The sequence below is a fragment of the Haliotis rubra genome, unplaced genomic scaffold (genome assembly GCF_003918875.1).
Source record: "Haliotis rubra isolate DU_JTF1 unplaced genomic scaffold, ASM391887v1 Scf797, whole genome shotgun sequence".
NCBI lineage: Eukaryota > Metazoa > Mollusca > Gastropoda > Lepetellida > Haliotidae > Haliotis > Haliotis rubra.
In genome coordinates, this window is record NW_025767520.1 from 332,787 (window position 1) to 349,624 (window position 16,838).

Sequence of the window (16,838 nt, forward strand, 5' to 3'; positions counted from 1 at the left end):
GGTCAGAAGGTAGGGTCAGTGGCTAGGGTCAGAGGTTAGAGTCAGTGGGTAGGGCCAGGGGGTAGGGTGAGAAGGTAGAGGTCAGTGGGTGGGGTCAGAGGGTAGGGTCAGAAGGTAGGGTCAGTGGCTAGGGTCAGTAGGTGGTGTCAGAAGGTAGGGTAAGGGGGTAGAGGGTGAGAAGGTGGGGTCAGTGGGTGGGGTCAGAGGGTAGGGTGAGAAAGGTAGGGTCAGTGGCTAGGGTCAGTGGGTGGGGTCAGAGGGTAGGGTGAGAAGGTAGGGTCAGTGGCTAGGGTCAGTAGGTGGTGTCAGTGGGTAGGGCCAGGGGGTAGGGTGAGAAGGTAGGGTGAGAAGGTAGGGTGAGAAGGTGGGGTCAGTGGGTGGGGTCAGAGGGTAGGGTGAGAAAGGTAGGGTCAGTGGCTAGGGTCAGTGGGTGGGGTCAGAGGGGTAGGGTGGGAAGGTAGGGTCAGTGGCTAGGGGTCAGTGGGTGGGGTCAGAGGGTAGGAGTAAGGGGTAGAGTGAGAGAAGGTGGGGTCAGTGGGTGGGGTCAGAGGGTAGGTAGGGTGAGAAAGGTGGGGTCAGTGGGTGGGGTCAGAGGGTAGAGGTGAGAAGGTAGGGTCAGTGGCTAGGGTCAGTGGGTGGGGTCAGAGGGTAGGGTGGGAAGGTAGGGTCAGTGGCTAGGGTCAGTGGGTGAGGGTCAGAGGGTAGGAGTAAGGGGTAGGGTGAGAAAGGTGGAGTCAGTGGGTGGGGTCAGAGGGTAGGGTGAGAAAGGTAGGGTCAGTGGCTAGGGTCCAGTGGGTGTGGGGTCAGAGGAGTAGGAGTGAGAAAGGTAGGGGTCAGTGGCTAGGAGTCAGTGGGTAGGGTCAGAGAGGAGTAGGAGGTAAGGGGTAGGGTGAGAGAGTAGGGTGAGAAAAGGTAGGGTCAGTGGTTAGGGTCAGTAGGTGGTGTCAGTGGGTAGGAGGCCAGGGGTAGGGTGAAAGGTGGGGTCAGTGGGTGGGGGTCAGAGGGGTAGGAGTGAGAAAGGTAGGGTCAGTGGCTAGGAGTCCAGTGGGTGGGGGTCAGAGGGTAGAGGTGAGAAGAGTAGGGTCAGTGGCTAGGGTCAGTGGTTGGGGTCAGAGAAGGTGGGGTGAGAGAAAGGTAGGGTCAGTGGCTATGGTCAGAGGGGTAGGGTGAGAAGGTAGGGTGAGAAAGAGTAGGGTCAGTGGCTATGGTCAGAGGTAGGGTGAGAAGGTAGGGTGAGAAGGTAGGAGGGTGAGAAAGGTAGGGTCAGTGGCTATGGTCAGTGGGTGGGGTCAGAGGTAGAGGGGAGGTGAAAGTAGGGTCAGTGGCTATGGTCAGTGGGTGGGGTCAGAGGAAGTGGGGTCAGAGGGTAGGGTTAGAGGGAGAAAATTCATCTCAATGTGGTAGCATTGCCTGCAAACATCTAGAGTTTTAAACAATCTGTCTTAGAACACACATTCATGTCAAGTTGATAGTGACAATGGATTAGGAATGCTAAAATGTTTTATATATACTAGTAAATCATAAGATGTGCAGACAATAACAATTTGAAAAAACAAAAACAAGTATATTCATAAAATAAACAGTGAAACAGTAAACCAGTTTCAATACATCAGTAAGAAAGTGACATAACATAACAATATCATTACATATAACATACAGATTTTACATGGACGCTTGACTCCTGCGTATTTGGCCTTAATTTTATAAAGACTCTCAAAATATTATCCATACGAGTCAAGCTTGACACGCAAGTTTTATGGGTGACCCTCAGAATTCAGTTTAATAAAATCAGTTTTATAAGCAAACAATGATAGTTTTCGATGATAGTTTGAGCTTTGACAGAGCTGTCAGATTGTTCGAAAAAGAACTCAGAGGGAGACAGTAATCCTTGCTACTGGCTCAGGTGACACTGCTACAAAATAGTACACCAGACCGTATTACCCTCTTAGAGAAGCATACAACTTATATTACTAACTAGTTATATAAATTACAATAGAACACAAAAAAAAAATATTTTCAATTGCCTACGTGAATATCTCAGTCATCTTACACAGTCATTCTGTAACATACACACAGGATTGCTAAACAATGTTCAGGTTAAATTATTAGTGTATGTTACACGTCTAAATACTGAAAACAATAATCTCAGAATATATACCAAGCAAATTACTTATCAAATCTCATGGGCATTAACGACACACAAAGATGGCTATGTTTCTGTTAATTCCAAGGCAAACCAGCCCAGAATTCTGGGATAATATCCAGGTATACACAAGAAAAAAAGAATAACAAAGGCAGTGTGAGGTGAAAGTTTCAGAGCTTCCATTGAAACAGTAATGGCTGACCGCTCATGTCTACTTGAGAACTGGGCAACTGTCTATGTCCAGCAAACAGTCAGAACCAGTTCACAAGTTGACGTCTGCCTTGGATGTGAACAGACATGCCAGTTGAGGATGATCATCTTCTCACCACGTCAGTCTCCATGTTTCTCCGGCCTGCAATAAAAACCAAAAACAGTGAACTACGGACAAACAAGGGGTACAGCAACGACATAAATGAGGTGTCTCATTCTCAACAACATAAATATATCAAAATAAATGTCTGAAATTTGATGAGCCCAAATTAGACAGAAAACACTGTTCTTGAAGCTGTTCTTGAAGCCTTGTGAAAGTGTGAATGTTAACCTGTTTTTATCACACCTGGTATAGTTTGTCCTGATAATGGAAGTTCTTTCCAATTTGTAAATGCAAACACCTTACTTGAGCACAGTGGACGAGTTCAATATTTCAACTAACGATGTTAAGCAGTTCACTGAATGAAATGCACAAGATACACGAAAAGACGTGTGCAGGTTGTACAGCAATGGATGTATTCAGGTGAAATGATTTATGATAAACCGAGAACTGAGAACCATAAACAGCTGTTTCCTTTTGTTCATACCTATTTGACATTTAGTCAGGACAGGTGAAAACAGAGCATAGGTCTCTACCATTATATGCAGATTCTTGAACCGTTCTCAAGCACTGAAGAAAACAAGTGCAGAAGTGAGCACAGCTCACATACCCTGCTTCCCACTGTCGGACATGGAAATGACTGATATTGATATATATAATGTGACAAGGATCAGCAGCTCACAAGACTTTCTCCTTGACTCCATACATGTTACATAATAGTTGCCATTTACTGATTACATCAATAACTTATAGAAATATTTTGCACCAAGTCATGTTTCCATGGAAACAGCAAAAAATACATATCTGATTAAAAGGCACATCTGTTGGTCATAATTAACTGGTCTATTAAGTTTGGTGAGCCAAGCATGAATAGTTTCGGTGGCATGCTCTGGACAAGATAACCATCAAACATATTTCGCACTAAGTCGTGTTTCCATAGAAACAGCGAATAATACAAATCTGATCAACTTCAAAATAGCACAAGACACATCTATGGGTAATGATTAACATGTGCGTGATGTTTGGTGAACCTAGCAAGTAAACTTTAAGAGATATGCTCCAGACAAAAGATGGACGGACAGAGGACAGGACAGAATGAACACTATATATCCCCTTTACTTCGTAAGCTGGGGTATAATAAAGGCTTTAATAGACAGACCATCTTGAAACTTTAGACTCGAATTATCCATGCTGCTTCAACAAAACCCCTCATGACACAAAAGACTTCATTTTATCACACTTCATTTTATGACTGTAGAAGGTTGACAAACACATAGGTCAAAGTTCACTTGGTTGAAGTTTAACTGTGGTGCGCGTGTGGAGTTTTGGCTCAGTAGAAACAGTTTGTCATGAACTTCAACCAGTTAAGTTGGATTAAGCATGTTAGATATGTAAGACATAATAAACAATTTCAATCTAAAGATTTTTACTGGAAAGTTTCATTCTAACAAAGAGATATAAATGACAATCACACCTGTCACTTGTTCGACACCCATTTTTTATGAACAAGCTGTGCCAAATTCATAGTTTCCCAGTTGAAACATTTTATTCTTAATTTAATGCTATTCTGCACAAAATTATTTGTCTAGAGCATAACTATCAACATCAAAGTGAGTGACGTTAGGCCCTTAGTCTTCAGAGAAACATACTTGTAATAATGACCTATGTTAAGCAAATGTGAGGTAGGTTCAATCCTACTTTGAGCTCAACAACAACAGGACACTGTGTCTCAATACCTGTAGCATGTCTCACCTACAGCAGCACACTGTGTCTCAATACCTGTAGCATGTCTCACCTACAGAAGCACATTGTGTCTAAATACCTGCAGCATGTCTCACCTACAGCAGGACACTGTGTCTCAATACCTGTAGCAGGTCTCACTACAGCAGGACACTGTGTCTCAATACCTGCAGCATGGCACACCTACAGCAGAACACTGTGTCTCAATACCTGTAGCATGTCTCACTACAGCAGCCCACTCTGTCTCAATACCTCTAGCATGTCTCACCTACAGCAGAACACTGTGTTTCAATCCCTGCCGCATGTCTCACGACAGCAGGACACTGTGTCTCAATACCTGTAGCATGTCTCACCTACAGCAGGACACTGTGTCTCAATACCTGCAGCATGTCTCACCTACAGCAGAACACTGTGTCTCAATACCTGCTGCATGTCTCACCTACAGCAGCCCACTGTGTCTCAATACCTGTAGCATGGCTCACCTACAGCAGAACACTGTGTCTCAATACCTGCAGCATGGCTCACCTACAGAAGCACATTGTGTCTCAATACCTGCCGCATGTCTCACTACAGCAGAACACTGTGTCTCAATACTTGCAGCATGTCTCACCTATAGCAGGACACTGTGTCTCAATACCTGAAGCTTGTTTCACTACAGCAGCACACTGTGTCTCAATACCTGCAGCATGTCTCACCTACAGCAGAGCACTGTGTCTCAATACCTGTAGCATGTTTCACTACAGCAGCACACTGTGTCTCAATAGCTCTAGCATGTCTCACCTACAGCAGAACACTGTGTCTCAATACCTGCAGCATGTCTCACTACAGCAGTACACTGTGTCTCAATACCTGCAGCATGGCTCACCAACAGCAGCACACTGTGTCTCAATACCTGTAGCATGTCTCACCTACAGCAGAACACTGTCTCTCAATGCCAGTAGCAGGTCCCACCTACAGCAGCACACTGTGTCTCAATACCTGGAGCATGTCTCACTACAGCAGCCCACTGTGTCTCAATACCTGTAGCCTGTCTCACCTACAGAAGCACATTGTGTCTCAATACCTCTAGCATGTCTCAACTACAGCAGAACACTGTGTCTCAATACCTGCCGCATGTCTCACTACAGCAGCACACTGTGTCTCAATACCTGCCGCATGTCTCACTACAGCAGCACACTGTGTCTCAATACCTGCTGCATGTCTCACCTACAGCAGAACACTGTGTCTCAATACCTGCAGCGAGTCTCACCTACAGCAGAACACTGTGTCTCAATACCTGCAGCATGGCTCACCTACAGCAGGACAGTGTGTCAATACCAGTAGCAGGTCTCACCTACAGCAGCACACTGTGTCTCAATACCTGCAGCATGTCTCACTACAGCAGCCAACTGTGTCTCAATACCTGTAGCAGGTCTCACCTACAGCAGAACACTGTGTCTCAATACCTGCCGCATGTCTCACTACAGCAGAACACTGTGTCTCAATACCTGCAGCATGTCTCACCTACAGCAGAACACTGTGTCTCAATACTTGCAGCATGTCTCACCTATAGCAGGACACTGTGTCTCAATACCTGAAGCTTGTTTCACTACAGCAGCACACTGTGTCTCAATACCTGCCGCATGTCTCACCTACAGCAGAGCACTGTGTCTCAATACCTGTAGCATGTTTCACTACAGCAGCACACTGTGTCTCAATAGCTCTAGCATGTCTCACCTACAGCAGAACACTGTGTCTCAATACCTGCAGCATGTCTCACTACAGCAGTACACTGTGTCTCAATACCTGCAGCATGGCTCACCAACAGCAGCACACTGTGTCTCAATACCTGTAGCATGTCTCACCTACAGCAGAACACTGTCTCTCAATACCAGTAGCAGGTCTCACCTACAGCAGCACACTGTGTCTCAATACCTGGAGCATGTCTCACTACAGCAGCCCACTGTGTCTCAATACCTGCAGCATATCTCACCAACAGCAGGACACTGTGTCTCAATACCTGCAGCATGTCTCACTACAGCAGCACACTGTGTCTCAAATACCTGTAGCATGTCTCACCTACAGCAGCACACTGTGTCTCAATACCTGGAGCATGTCTCACTACAGCAGCACACAGTGTCTCAATACCAGTAGCAGGTCTCACCTACAGCAGCACACTGTGTCTCAATACCTGGAGCATGTCTCACTACAGCAGCACACTGTGTCTCAAATACCTGTAGCATGTCTCACCTAGAGCAGCACACTGTGTCTCAATACCTGTAGCATGTCTCACCTACAGAAGCACATTGTGTCTCAATACCTGTAGCATGTCTCACTACAGCAGCACCCAGTGTCTCAAATACCTGCAGCATGTCTCACTACAGCAGGACACTGTGTCTCAATACCTGCTGCATGTCTCACCTACAGCAGAACACTGTGTCTCAATACCTGCAGCATGTCTCACTACAGCAGCACACAGTGTCTCAATACCAGTAGCAGGTCTCACCTACAGCAGCACACTGTGTCTCAATACCTGGAGCATGTCTCACTACAGCAGCACACTGTGTCTCAAATACCTGTAGCATGTCTCACCTAGAGCAGCACACTGTGTCTCAATACCTGTAGCATGTCTCACCTACAGAAGCACATTGTGTCTCAATACCTGTAGCATGTCTCACTACAGCAGCACACTGTGTCTCAATACCTGCAGCATGTCTCACTACAGCAGCACACTGTGTCTCAATACCTGCTGCATGTCTCACCTACAGCAGAACACTGTGTCTCAATACCTGCAGCATGTCTCACCTACAGCAGAACACTGTGTCTCAATACCTGCAGCATGGCTCACCTACAGCAGGACACTGTGTCAATACCAGTAGCAGGTCTCACCTACAGCAGCACACTGTGTCTCAATACCTGCAGCATGTCTCACTACAGCAGCCAACTGTGTCTCAATACCTGCAGCAGGTCTCACCTACAGCAGAACACTGTGTCTCAATACCTGCCGCATGTCTCACAACAGCAGCCCACTGTGTCTCAATACCTGTAGCATGTCTCACCTACAGCAGCACACTGTGTCTCAATACCAGTAGCATGTCTCACCAAAAGCAGCACACTGTGTCTCAATACCTGTAGCATGTCTCACCTACAGCAGAACACTGTGTCTCAATACCAGTAGCAGGTCTCACCTACAGCAGCACACTGTGTCTCAATACCTGTAGCATGTCTCACGACAGCAGGACACTGTGTCTCAATACCTGCAGCATGTCTCACCTACAGCAGAACACTGTGTCTCAATACCTGTAGCATGTCTCAACTACAGCAGCACACAGTGTATCAATACCAGTAGCATGTCTCACCTACAGCAGAACACTGTGTCTCAATACCTCTAGCATGTCTCAACTACAGCAGAACACTGTGGCTCAATACCTGCCGCATGTCTCACTACAGCAGCACACTGTGTCTCAATACCTGCCGCATGTCTCACTACAGCAGCACACTGTGTCTCAATACCTGCCGCATGTCTCACTACAGCAGCACACTGTGTCTCAATACCTGCCGCATGTCTCACTACAGCAGAACACTGTGTCTCAATACCTGCTGCATGTCTCACCTACAGCAGGACACTGTGTCTCAATACCTGCAGCATGTCTCACTACAGCAGGACACTGTGTCTCAAAACCTGTAGCATGTTTCACCTACAGCAGAACACTGTGTCTTAATACCAGTAGCAGATCTCACCTACAGCAGCACACTGTGTTTCAATACCTGTAGCATGTCTCACCTACAGCAGGACACTGTGTCTCAATACCTGTAGTATATCTCACTACAGCAGGACACTGTGTCTCAATACCTGCCGCATGTTTCACTAAAGCAGGACACTGTGTCTCAAAACCTGTAGCATGTTTCACCTACAGCAGAACACTGTGTCTCAATACCAGTAGCAGATCTCACCTACAGCAGCACACTGTGTCTCAATACCTGTAGCATGTCTCACCTACAGCAGAACACTGTGTCTCAATACCAGTAGCAGATCTCACCTACAGCAGCACACTGTGTTTCAATACCTGTAGCATGTCTCACCTACAGCAGGACACTGTGTCTCAATACCTGTAGTATATCTCACTACAGCAGGACACTGTGTCTCAATACCTGCCGCATGTTTCACTAAAGCAGGACACTGTGTCTCAAAACCTGTAGCATGTTTCACCTACAGCAGAACACTGTGTCTCAATACCAGTAGCAGATCTCACCTACAGCAGCACACTGTGTCTCAATACCTGTAGCATGTCTCACCTACAGCAGAACACTGTGTCTCAATACCTACCACATGTCTCACTACAGCAGCACACTGTGTCTCAATACCTGTAGCATGTTTCACTACAGCAGGACACTGTGTCTCAATACCTGTAGCATGTCTCACCTACAGCAGCACACTGTGTCTCAATACCTGCCGCATGTCTCACAAAAAGCAGCACACTGTGTCTCAATACCTGTAGCATGTCTCACCTACAGCAGAACACTGTGTCTCAATACCTACCACATGTCTCACTACAGCAGCACACTGTGTCTCAATACCTGTAGCATGTTTCACTACAGCAGGACACTGTGTCTCAATACCTGTAGCATGTCTCACCTACAGCAGGACACTGTGTCTCAATACCTGCAGCATGTCTCACCAAAAGCAGCACACTGTGTCTCAATACCAGTAGCATGTCTCACCTACAACAGCACATTGTGTCTCAATACCTGTAGCATGTCTCACCTACAGCAGCACACTGTGTCTCAATACCAGTAGCAGGTCTCACCTACAGCAGAACACTGTGTCTCAATACCTGCAGCATGTCTCACTACAGCAGCACACTGTGTCTCAATACCTGCTGCATGTTTCACCTACAGCAGAACACTGTGTCTCAATACCAGTAGCATGTCTCACCTACAGCAGCACACTGTGTCTCAATACCTGTAGCATGTCTCACCTACAGCAGCACACTGTGTCTCAATACCAGTAGCATGTCTCACCTACAGCAGCACACTGTGTCTCAATACCAGTAGCAGGTCTCACTACAGCAGCACACAGTGTCTCAATACCTGTAGTATATCTCACTACAGCAGCACACCGTGTCTCAATACCAGTAGCAGGTCTCACCTACAGCAGCACACAGTGTCTCAATACCTGTAGTATATCTCACTTCAGCAGCACACCGTGTCTCAATAGCAGTAGCAGGTCTCACCTACAGCAGCACACTGTGTCTCAAATACCTGTAGCATGTCTCACCTACAGTGGCACACTGTGTCTCAATACCTACCACATGTCTCACCTACAGCAGCACACTGTGTCTCAATACCTGTAGTATGTTTCACCAACAGCAGGACACTGTGTCTCAATACCTGCCGCATGTTTCACTACAGCAGCACACTGTGTCTCAATACCTGTAGCATGTTTCACCTACAGCAGAACACTGTGTCTCAATACCTGCAGGATGTCTCACTACAGCAGCACACTGTGTCTCAATACCTGCTGCATGTCTCACCTACTGCAGCACACTGTGTCTCAAATACCTGTAGCATGTCTCACCTGGAGCAGCACACTGTGTCTCAAATACCTGTAGCATGTCTCACCTGGAGCAGCACACTGTGTCTCAAATACCTGTAGCATGTCTCACCTAGAGCAGCACACTGTGTCTCAATACCAGTAGCAGGTCTCACCTAGAGCAGCACACTGTGTCTCAAATACCTGTAGCATGTCTCACTACAGCAGCACACTGTGTCTCAATACCAGTAGCAGGTCTCACCTACAGCAGCACACAGTGTCTCAATACCAGTAGCAGGTCTCACCTACAGCAGCACACTGTGTCTCAATACCTGTAGCATGTCTCACCTAGAGCAGCACACTGTGTCTCAATACCTGCCGCATGTCTCACTACAGCAGCACACTGTGTCTCAATACCAGTAGCAGGTCTCACCTAGAGCAGCACACTGTGTCTCAAATACCTGTAGCATGTCTCACTACAGCAGCACACTGTGTCTCAATACCAGTAGCAGGTCTCATCTACAACAGCACACTGTGTCTCAATACCTGTAGCATGTCTCACCTACAGCAGCACACTGTGTCTCAAATACCTGTAGCATGTTTCACCTTCAGCAGGACACTGTGTCTCAATACCTGTAGCATGTCTCACCTACAGCAGCACACTGTGTCTCAAATACCTGTAGCATGTCTCACCTAGAGCAGCACATTGTGTCTCAATACCTGTAGCATGTCTCACCTGGAGCAGCACACTGTGTCTCAAATACCTGTAGCATGTCTCACCTAGAGCAGCACACTGTGTCTCAATACCTGTAGCATGTCTCACCTAGAGCAGCACACTGTGTCTCAAATACCTGTAGCATGTCTCACCTAGAGCAGCACATTGTGTCTCAATACCTGTAGCATGTCTCACCTACAACAGGACACTGTGTCTCAATACCTGCAGCATGTCTCACCTAGAGCAGCACACTTTGTCCCAAATACCTGTAGCATGTCTCACCTAGAGCAGCACATTGTGTCTCAATACCTGTAGCATGTCTCACCTACAGCAGGACACTGTGTCTCAATACCTGTAGCATGTCTCACCTACAGCAGCACACTGTGTCTCAATACCTGTAGCATGTCTCACCTAGAGCAGCACACTGTGTCTCAAATACCTGTAGCATGTTTCACCTACAGCAGGACACTGTGTCTCAATACCTGTAGCATGTCTCACCTACAGCAGCACACTGTGTCTCAAATACCTGTAGCATGTCTCACCTAGAGCAGCACATTGTGTCTCAATACCTGTAGCATGTCTCACCTGGAGCAGCACACTGTGTCTCAAATACCTGTAGCATGTCTCACCTAGAGCAGCACATTGTGTTTCAATACCTGCAGCATGTCTCACCTAGAGCAGCACACTTTGTCCCAAATACCTGTAGCATGTCTCACCTAGAGCAGCACATTGTGTCTCAATACCTGTAGCATGTCTCACCTACAACAGGACACTGTGTCTCAATACCTGCAGCATGTCTCACCTAGAGCAGCACACTTTGTCCCAAATACCTGTAGCATGTTTCACCTACAGCAGGACACTGTGTCTCAATACCTGTAGCAGGTCTCACCTACAACAGCACACTGTGTCTCAATACCTGTAGCATGTCTCACCTAGAGCAGCACACTGTGTCTCAAATACCTGTAGCATGTTTCACCTAGAGCAGGACACTGTGTCTCAATACCTGTAGCATGTCTCACCTACAGCAGCACACTGTGTCTCAAATACCTGTAGCATGTCTCACCTAGAGCAGCACATTGTGTCTCAATACCTGTAGCATGTCTCACCTGGAGCAGCACACTGTGTCTCAAATACCTGTAGCATGTCTCACCTAGAGCAGCACACTGTGTCTCAATACCTGTAGCATGTCTCACCTAGAGCAGCACACTGTGTCTCAAATACCTGTAGCATGTCTCACCTAGAGCAGCACACTGTGTCTCAATACCTCCTGCATGTCTCACCTACTGCAGCACACTGTGTCTCAAATACCTGTAGCATGTCTCACCTGGAGCAGCACACTGTGTCTCAAATACCTGTAGCATGTCTCACCTGGAGCAGCACACTGTGTCTCAAATACCTGTAGCATGTCTCACCTAGAGCAGCACACTGTGTCTCAATACCAGTAGCAGGTCTCACCTAGAGCAGCACACTGTGTCTCAAATACCTGTAGCATGTCTCACTACAGCAGCACACTGTGTCTCAATACCAGTAGCAGGTCTCACCTACAGCAGCACACAGTGTCTCAATACCAGTAGCAGGTCTCACCTACAGCAGCACACTGTGTCTCAATACCTGTAGCATGTCTCACCTAGAGCAGCACACTGTGTCTCAATACCTGCCGCATGTCTCACTACAGCAGCACACTGTGTCTCAATACCAGTAGCAGGTCTCACCTAGAGCAGCACACTGTGTCTCAAATACCTGTAGCATGTCTCACTACAGCAGCACACTGTGTCTCAATACCTGTAGCAGGTCTCACCTACAACAGCACACTGTGTCTCAATACCTGTAGCATGTCTCACCTAGAGCAGCACACTGTGTCTCAAATACCTGTAGCATGTTTCACCTACAGCAGGACACTGTGTCTCAATACCTGTAGCATGTCTCACCTACAGCAGCACACTGTGTCTCAAATACCTGTAGCATGTCTCACCTACAGCAGCACATTGTGTCTCAATACCTGTAGCATGTCTCACCTAGAGCAGCACACTGTGTCTCAAATACCTGTAGCATGTCTCACCTAGAGCAGCACACTGTGTCTCAATACCTGTAGCATGTCTCACCTAGAGCAGCACACTGTGTCTCAAATACCTGTAGCATGTCTCACCTAGAGCAGCACATTGTGTCTCAATACCTGTAGCATGTCTCACCTACAACAGGACACTGTGTCTCAATACCTGCAGCATGTCTCACCTAGAGCAGCACACTTTGTCCCAAATACCTGTAGCATGTCTCACCTAGAGCAGCACATTGTGTCTCAATACCTGTAGCATGTCTCACCTACAACAGGACACTGTGTCTCAATACCTGCAGCATGTCTCACCTAGAGCAGCACACTTTGTCCCAAATACCTGTAGCATGTTTCACCTACAGCAGGACACTGTGTCTCAATACCTGTAGCATGTCTCACCTACAGCAGCACACTGTGTCTCAATACCTGTAGCATGTCTCACCTAGAGCAGCACACTGTGTCTCAAATACCTGTAGCATGTTTCACCTACAGCAGGACACTGTGTCTCAATACCTGTAGCATGTCTCACCTACAGCAGCACACTGTGTCTCAAATACCTGTAGCATGTCTCACCTAGAGCAGCACATTGTGTCTCAATACCTGTAGCATGTCTCACCTGGAGCAGCACACTGTGTCTCAAATACCTGTAGCATGTCTCACCTAGAGCAGCACACTGTGTCTCAATACCTGTAGCATGTCTCACCTAGAGCAGCACACTGTGTCTCAAATACCTGTAGCATGTCTCACCTAGAGCAGCACATTGTGTCTCAATACCTGTAGCATGTCTCACCTACAACAGGACACTGTGTCTCAATACCTGCAGCATGTCTCACCTAGAGCAGCACACTTTGTCCCAAATACCTGTAGCATGTCTCACCTAGAGCAGCACATTGTGTCTCAATACCTGTAGCATGTCTCACCTACAACAGGACACCGTGTCTCAATACCTGTAGCATGTCTCACCTATAGTAGCACACTGTGTCTCAATACCTGTAGCATGTCTCACCTACAGCAGGACACTGTGTCTCAATACCTGTAGCATGTCTCACCTATAGTAGGACACCGTGTCTCAATACCTGTAGCATGTCTCACCTATAGTAGCACACTGTGTCTCAATACCTGTAGCATGTCTCACCTACAGCAGAACACTGTGTCTCAATACCTGCAGCATGTCTCACTACAGCAGCCCACTGTGTCTCAATACCTGTAGCATGTCTCACTACAGCAGCCCACTGTGTCTCAATACCTGTAGCATGTCTCACCTACAGCAGCACACTGTGTCTCAATACCTGTAGCATGTCTCACCTAGAGCAGCACACTGTGTCTCAATACCTGCAGCATGTCTCACTACAGCAGCCCACTGTGTCTCAATACCTGTAGCATGTCTCACTACAGCAGCCCACTGTGTCTCAATACCTGTAGCATGTCTCACTACAGCAGCCCACTGTGTCTCAAATACCTGTAGCATGTCTCACTACAGCAGCCCACTGTGTCTCAATACCTGTAACATGTCTCACCTACAGCAGCACACTGTGTCTCAATACCTGTAGCATGTCTCACCTACTGCAGCACACTGTGTCTCAATACCTGTAGCAGGTCTCACCTAGAGCAGCACACTGTGTCTCAATACCTGTAGCATGTCTCACCTAGAGCAGGACACTGTGTCTCAAATACCTGTAGCATGTCTCACCTAGAGCAGCACACTGTGTCTCAAATACCTGTAGCATGTCTCACCTACAGCAGAACACTGTGTCTCAATACCTGCAGCATGTCTCACCTAGAGCAGCACACTGTGTCTCAATACCTGCAGCATGTCTCACTACAGCAGCCCACTGTGTCTCAATACCTGTAGCATGTCTCACTACAGCAGCCCACTGTGTCTCAATACCTGTAGCATGTCTCACTACAGCAGCCCACTGTGTCTCAAATACCTGTAGCATGTCTCACTACAGCAGCCCACTGTGTCTCAATACCTGTAACATGTCTCACCTACAGCAGCACACTGTGTCTCAATACCTGTAGCATGTCTCACCTACTGCAGCACACTGTGTCTCAATACCTGTAGCAGGTCTCACCTAGAGCAGCACACTGTGTCTCAATACCAGTAGCAGGTCTCACCTAGAGCAGCACACTGTGTCTCAATACCTGTAGCATGTCTCACCTATCTGTTTCTGCTGTAGTCCCTTCTTCACATCATTTGTGGAAGCTGACGGAATGAGGAATCATAACTAGAAGTCAAAAGAAAGAAGTGAAAACATTTCATCCAGTGTTGAAAATAAGATGAAGCCAGACCAATTTTATTTCTTGTTTTACAGATTTTGGTCCTCAGAAAACCTAAAGGCAGGAGGAAAAAATAATAAAATAAAATCACCTGTCAAAGTAATATTCCTTTATATACTAAAAGTGTTTTACGTTTGGCAATTTACATGGGGAAAACAGCGATCTAAAAAAAGAATTTCTTGTAAGTTTAACACTTTTGGCCAATAAACACATTAGGATTTTATTTTTTTGAGCGGGGAAAATTCTTTTTTTTTCCTTATTCTTAGCAGATCTGTAAAACAAGTAATACAATTGGTGTGGCCTAAAGTGACTTTTTATTGCTTTCTCAATCTTCCAAAGGCTGGTTGAAACTAATCAGGTCTTGTTCATGCAGATATGAAACTACAGGGGTTAATTTGGGACTTTTAAAACAGTTCGCTATAGCCGTCAGTTCATTATATCCGTGTTCGTTTTAAAGGTATTTTACTGTAAATGCTCTGATACAATGATTTAGTGAAGGTGCAGCAAACTCTCCACTTTCTATTCAGCCAATCTATGTTAACGATTTTAAATTCTTGGTACAAGCATGTGAGGCAGCAAAACATATCTGATTTCTTGATCTCAATAATGAAAATATACAAGTAGTTTCCAGTGGAAAAAGAATGTGCAGTAATATTGTTGGAGAGTTTACACACACTGACATTTCTGAGCACTGAATGAAAAGAAATTTATACTTTCAAGGTTGTTACTTTCGTAAAAATGTAAATTTAAGTGCCAAAAAGAAGGCGAGCATCTGATTGGCTCAAGGACAGCAGCCTATAACCAATCAAGACATGGACAGGCAAACTAGTGACTGACAGCATGAGCATGGGAGAATGATGACATCCAATCAGCTGGGTCACACAGTATGATAATCTTATTCACATTAGTGAGAACTTATGAGAACCATGAGGGGCCCTGTACCAAGAAGTTTTATTTGCGCTAAGACAATAATGAATCTATAGACAAATGCAGCAGTGGGGTGACTGGGCCTAGAGATCTATTCTGATGCTGGCCCCATTCCACAATACCATCTTACCGTTAAGACAGTCATGAATCTATGCCACTTGCAGCAGTGGGGTGACTGAGCCTGGAGATCTATTCTGATGCTGGCCCCATTCCACAATACCATCTTAGCGCTAAGACAATCATGAATCTATGCCACTTGCAGCAGCGAGATGACTGAGCCTGGAGATCTATTCTGATGCTGGCCCCATTCCACAATACCATCTTAGCGTTAAGACAATCATGAATCTATGCCACTTGCAGCAGTGGGGTGACTGGGCCTAGAGATCTATTCTGATGCTGGCCCCATTCCACAATACCATCTTAGCGTTAAGACAATAATGAATCTATGCCACTTGCAGCAGTGAGATGACTGAGCCTGGAGATCTATTCTGATGCTGGCCCCATTCCACAATACCATCTTAGCGTTAAGACAATCATGAATCTATGCCACTTGCAGCAGTGGGGTGACTGGGCCTGAGATCTATTCTGATGCTGGCCCCATTCCACAATACCATCTTTAGCTTAAGACAATAATGAATCTATGCCACTTGCAGCAGCTGCAGATGACTGAGCCTGGAGATCTATTCTGATGCTGGCCCCATTCCACAATACCATCTTAGCGTTAAGACAATCATGAATCTATGCCACTTGCAGCAGCGAGATGACTGAGCCTGGAGATCTATTCTGATGCTGGCCCCATTCCACAATACCATCTTAGCGTTAAGACAATCATGAATCTATGCCACTTGCAGCAGTGGGGTGACTGGGCCTAGAGATCTATTCTGATGCTGGCCCCATTCCACAATACCATCATCTTAGCTAAGACAATCATGAATCTATGCCACTTGCAGCAGTGGGGTGACTGGGCCTGGAGATCTATTCTGATGCTGGCCCCATTCCACAATACCATCTTAGCGTTAAGACAATCATGAATCTATGCCACTTGCAGCAGCTTAGATGACTGAGCCTGGAGATCTATTCTGATGCTGGCCCCATTCCACAATACCATCTTAGCGTTAAGACAATCATGAATCTATGCCACTTCCAGCAGTGGGGTGACTG

General features: G+C 46.4%; 1 protein-coding gene across 2 annotated transcripts in view; it reads right to left on the reverse strand.

Moving 5' to 3' along the window:
• Positions 1-1,986: 1,986 nt before the first annotated feature.
• The window catches only part of LOC124261328, a 30,121-nt gene continuing 15,269 nt past the window's right edge, over positions 1,987-16,838 (reverse strand). Inside the window, exons 7-8 of one of the 2 annotated variants that reach the window (XM_046695633.1) lie at positions 14,632-14,698; positions 1,987-2,495 (exon numbers count right to left, since the gene is read on the reverse strand). In XM_046695633.1, coding sequence (XP_046551589.1) covers positions 14,659-14,698 — 40 coding nt within the window. In that variant the 3' untranslated portion in view covers positions 1,987-2,495; positions 14,632-14,658. The remainder of the gene's footprint in view (positions 2,496-14,631; positions 14,699-16,838) is intronic. The other variant, XM_046695634.1, reaches the window with a different exon arrangement.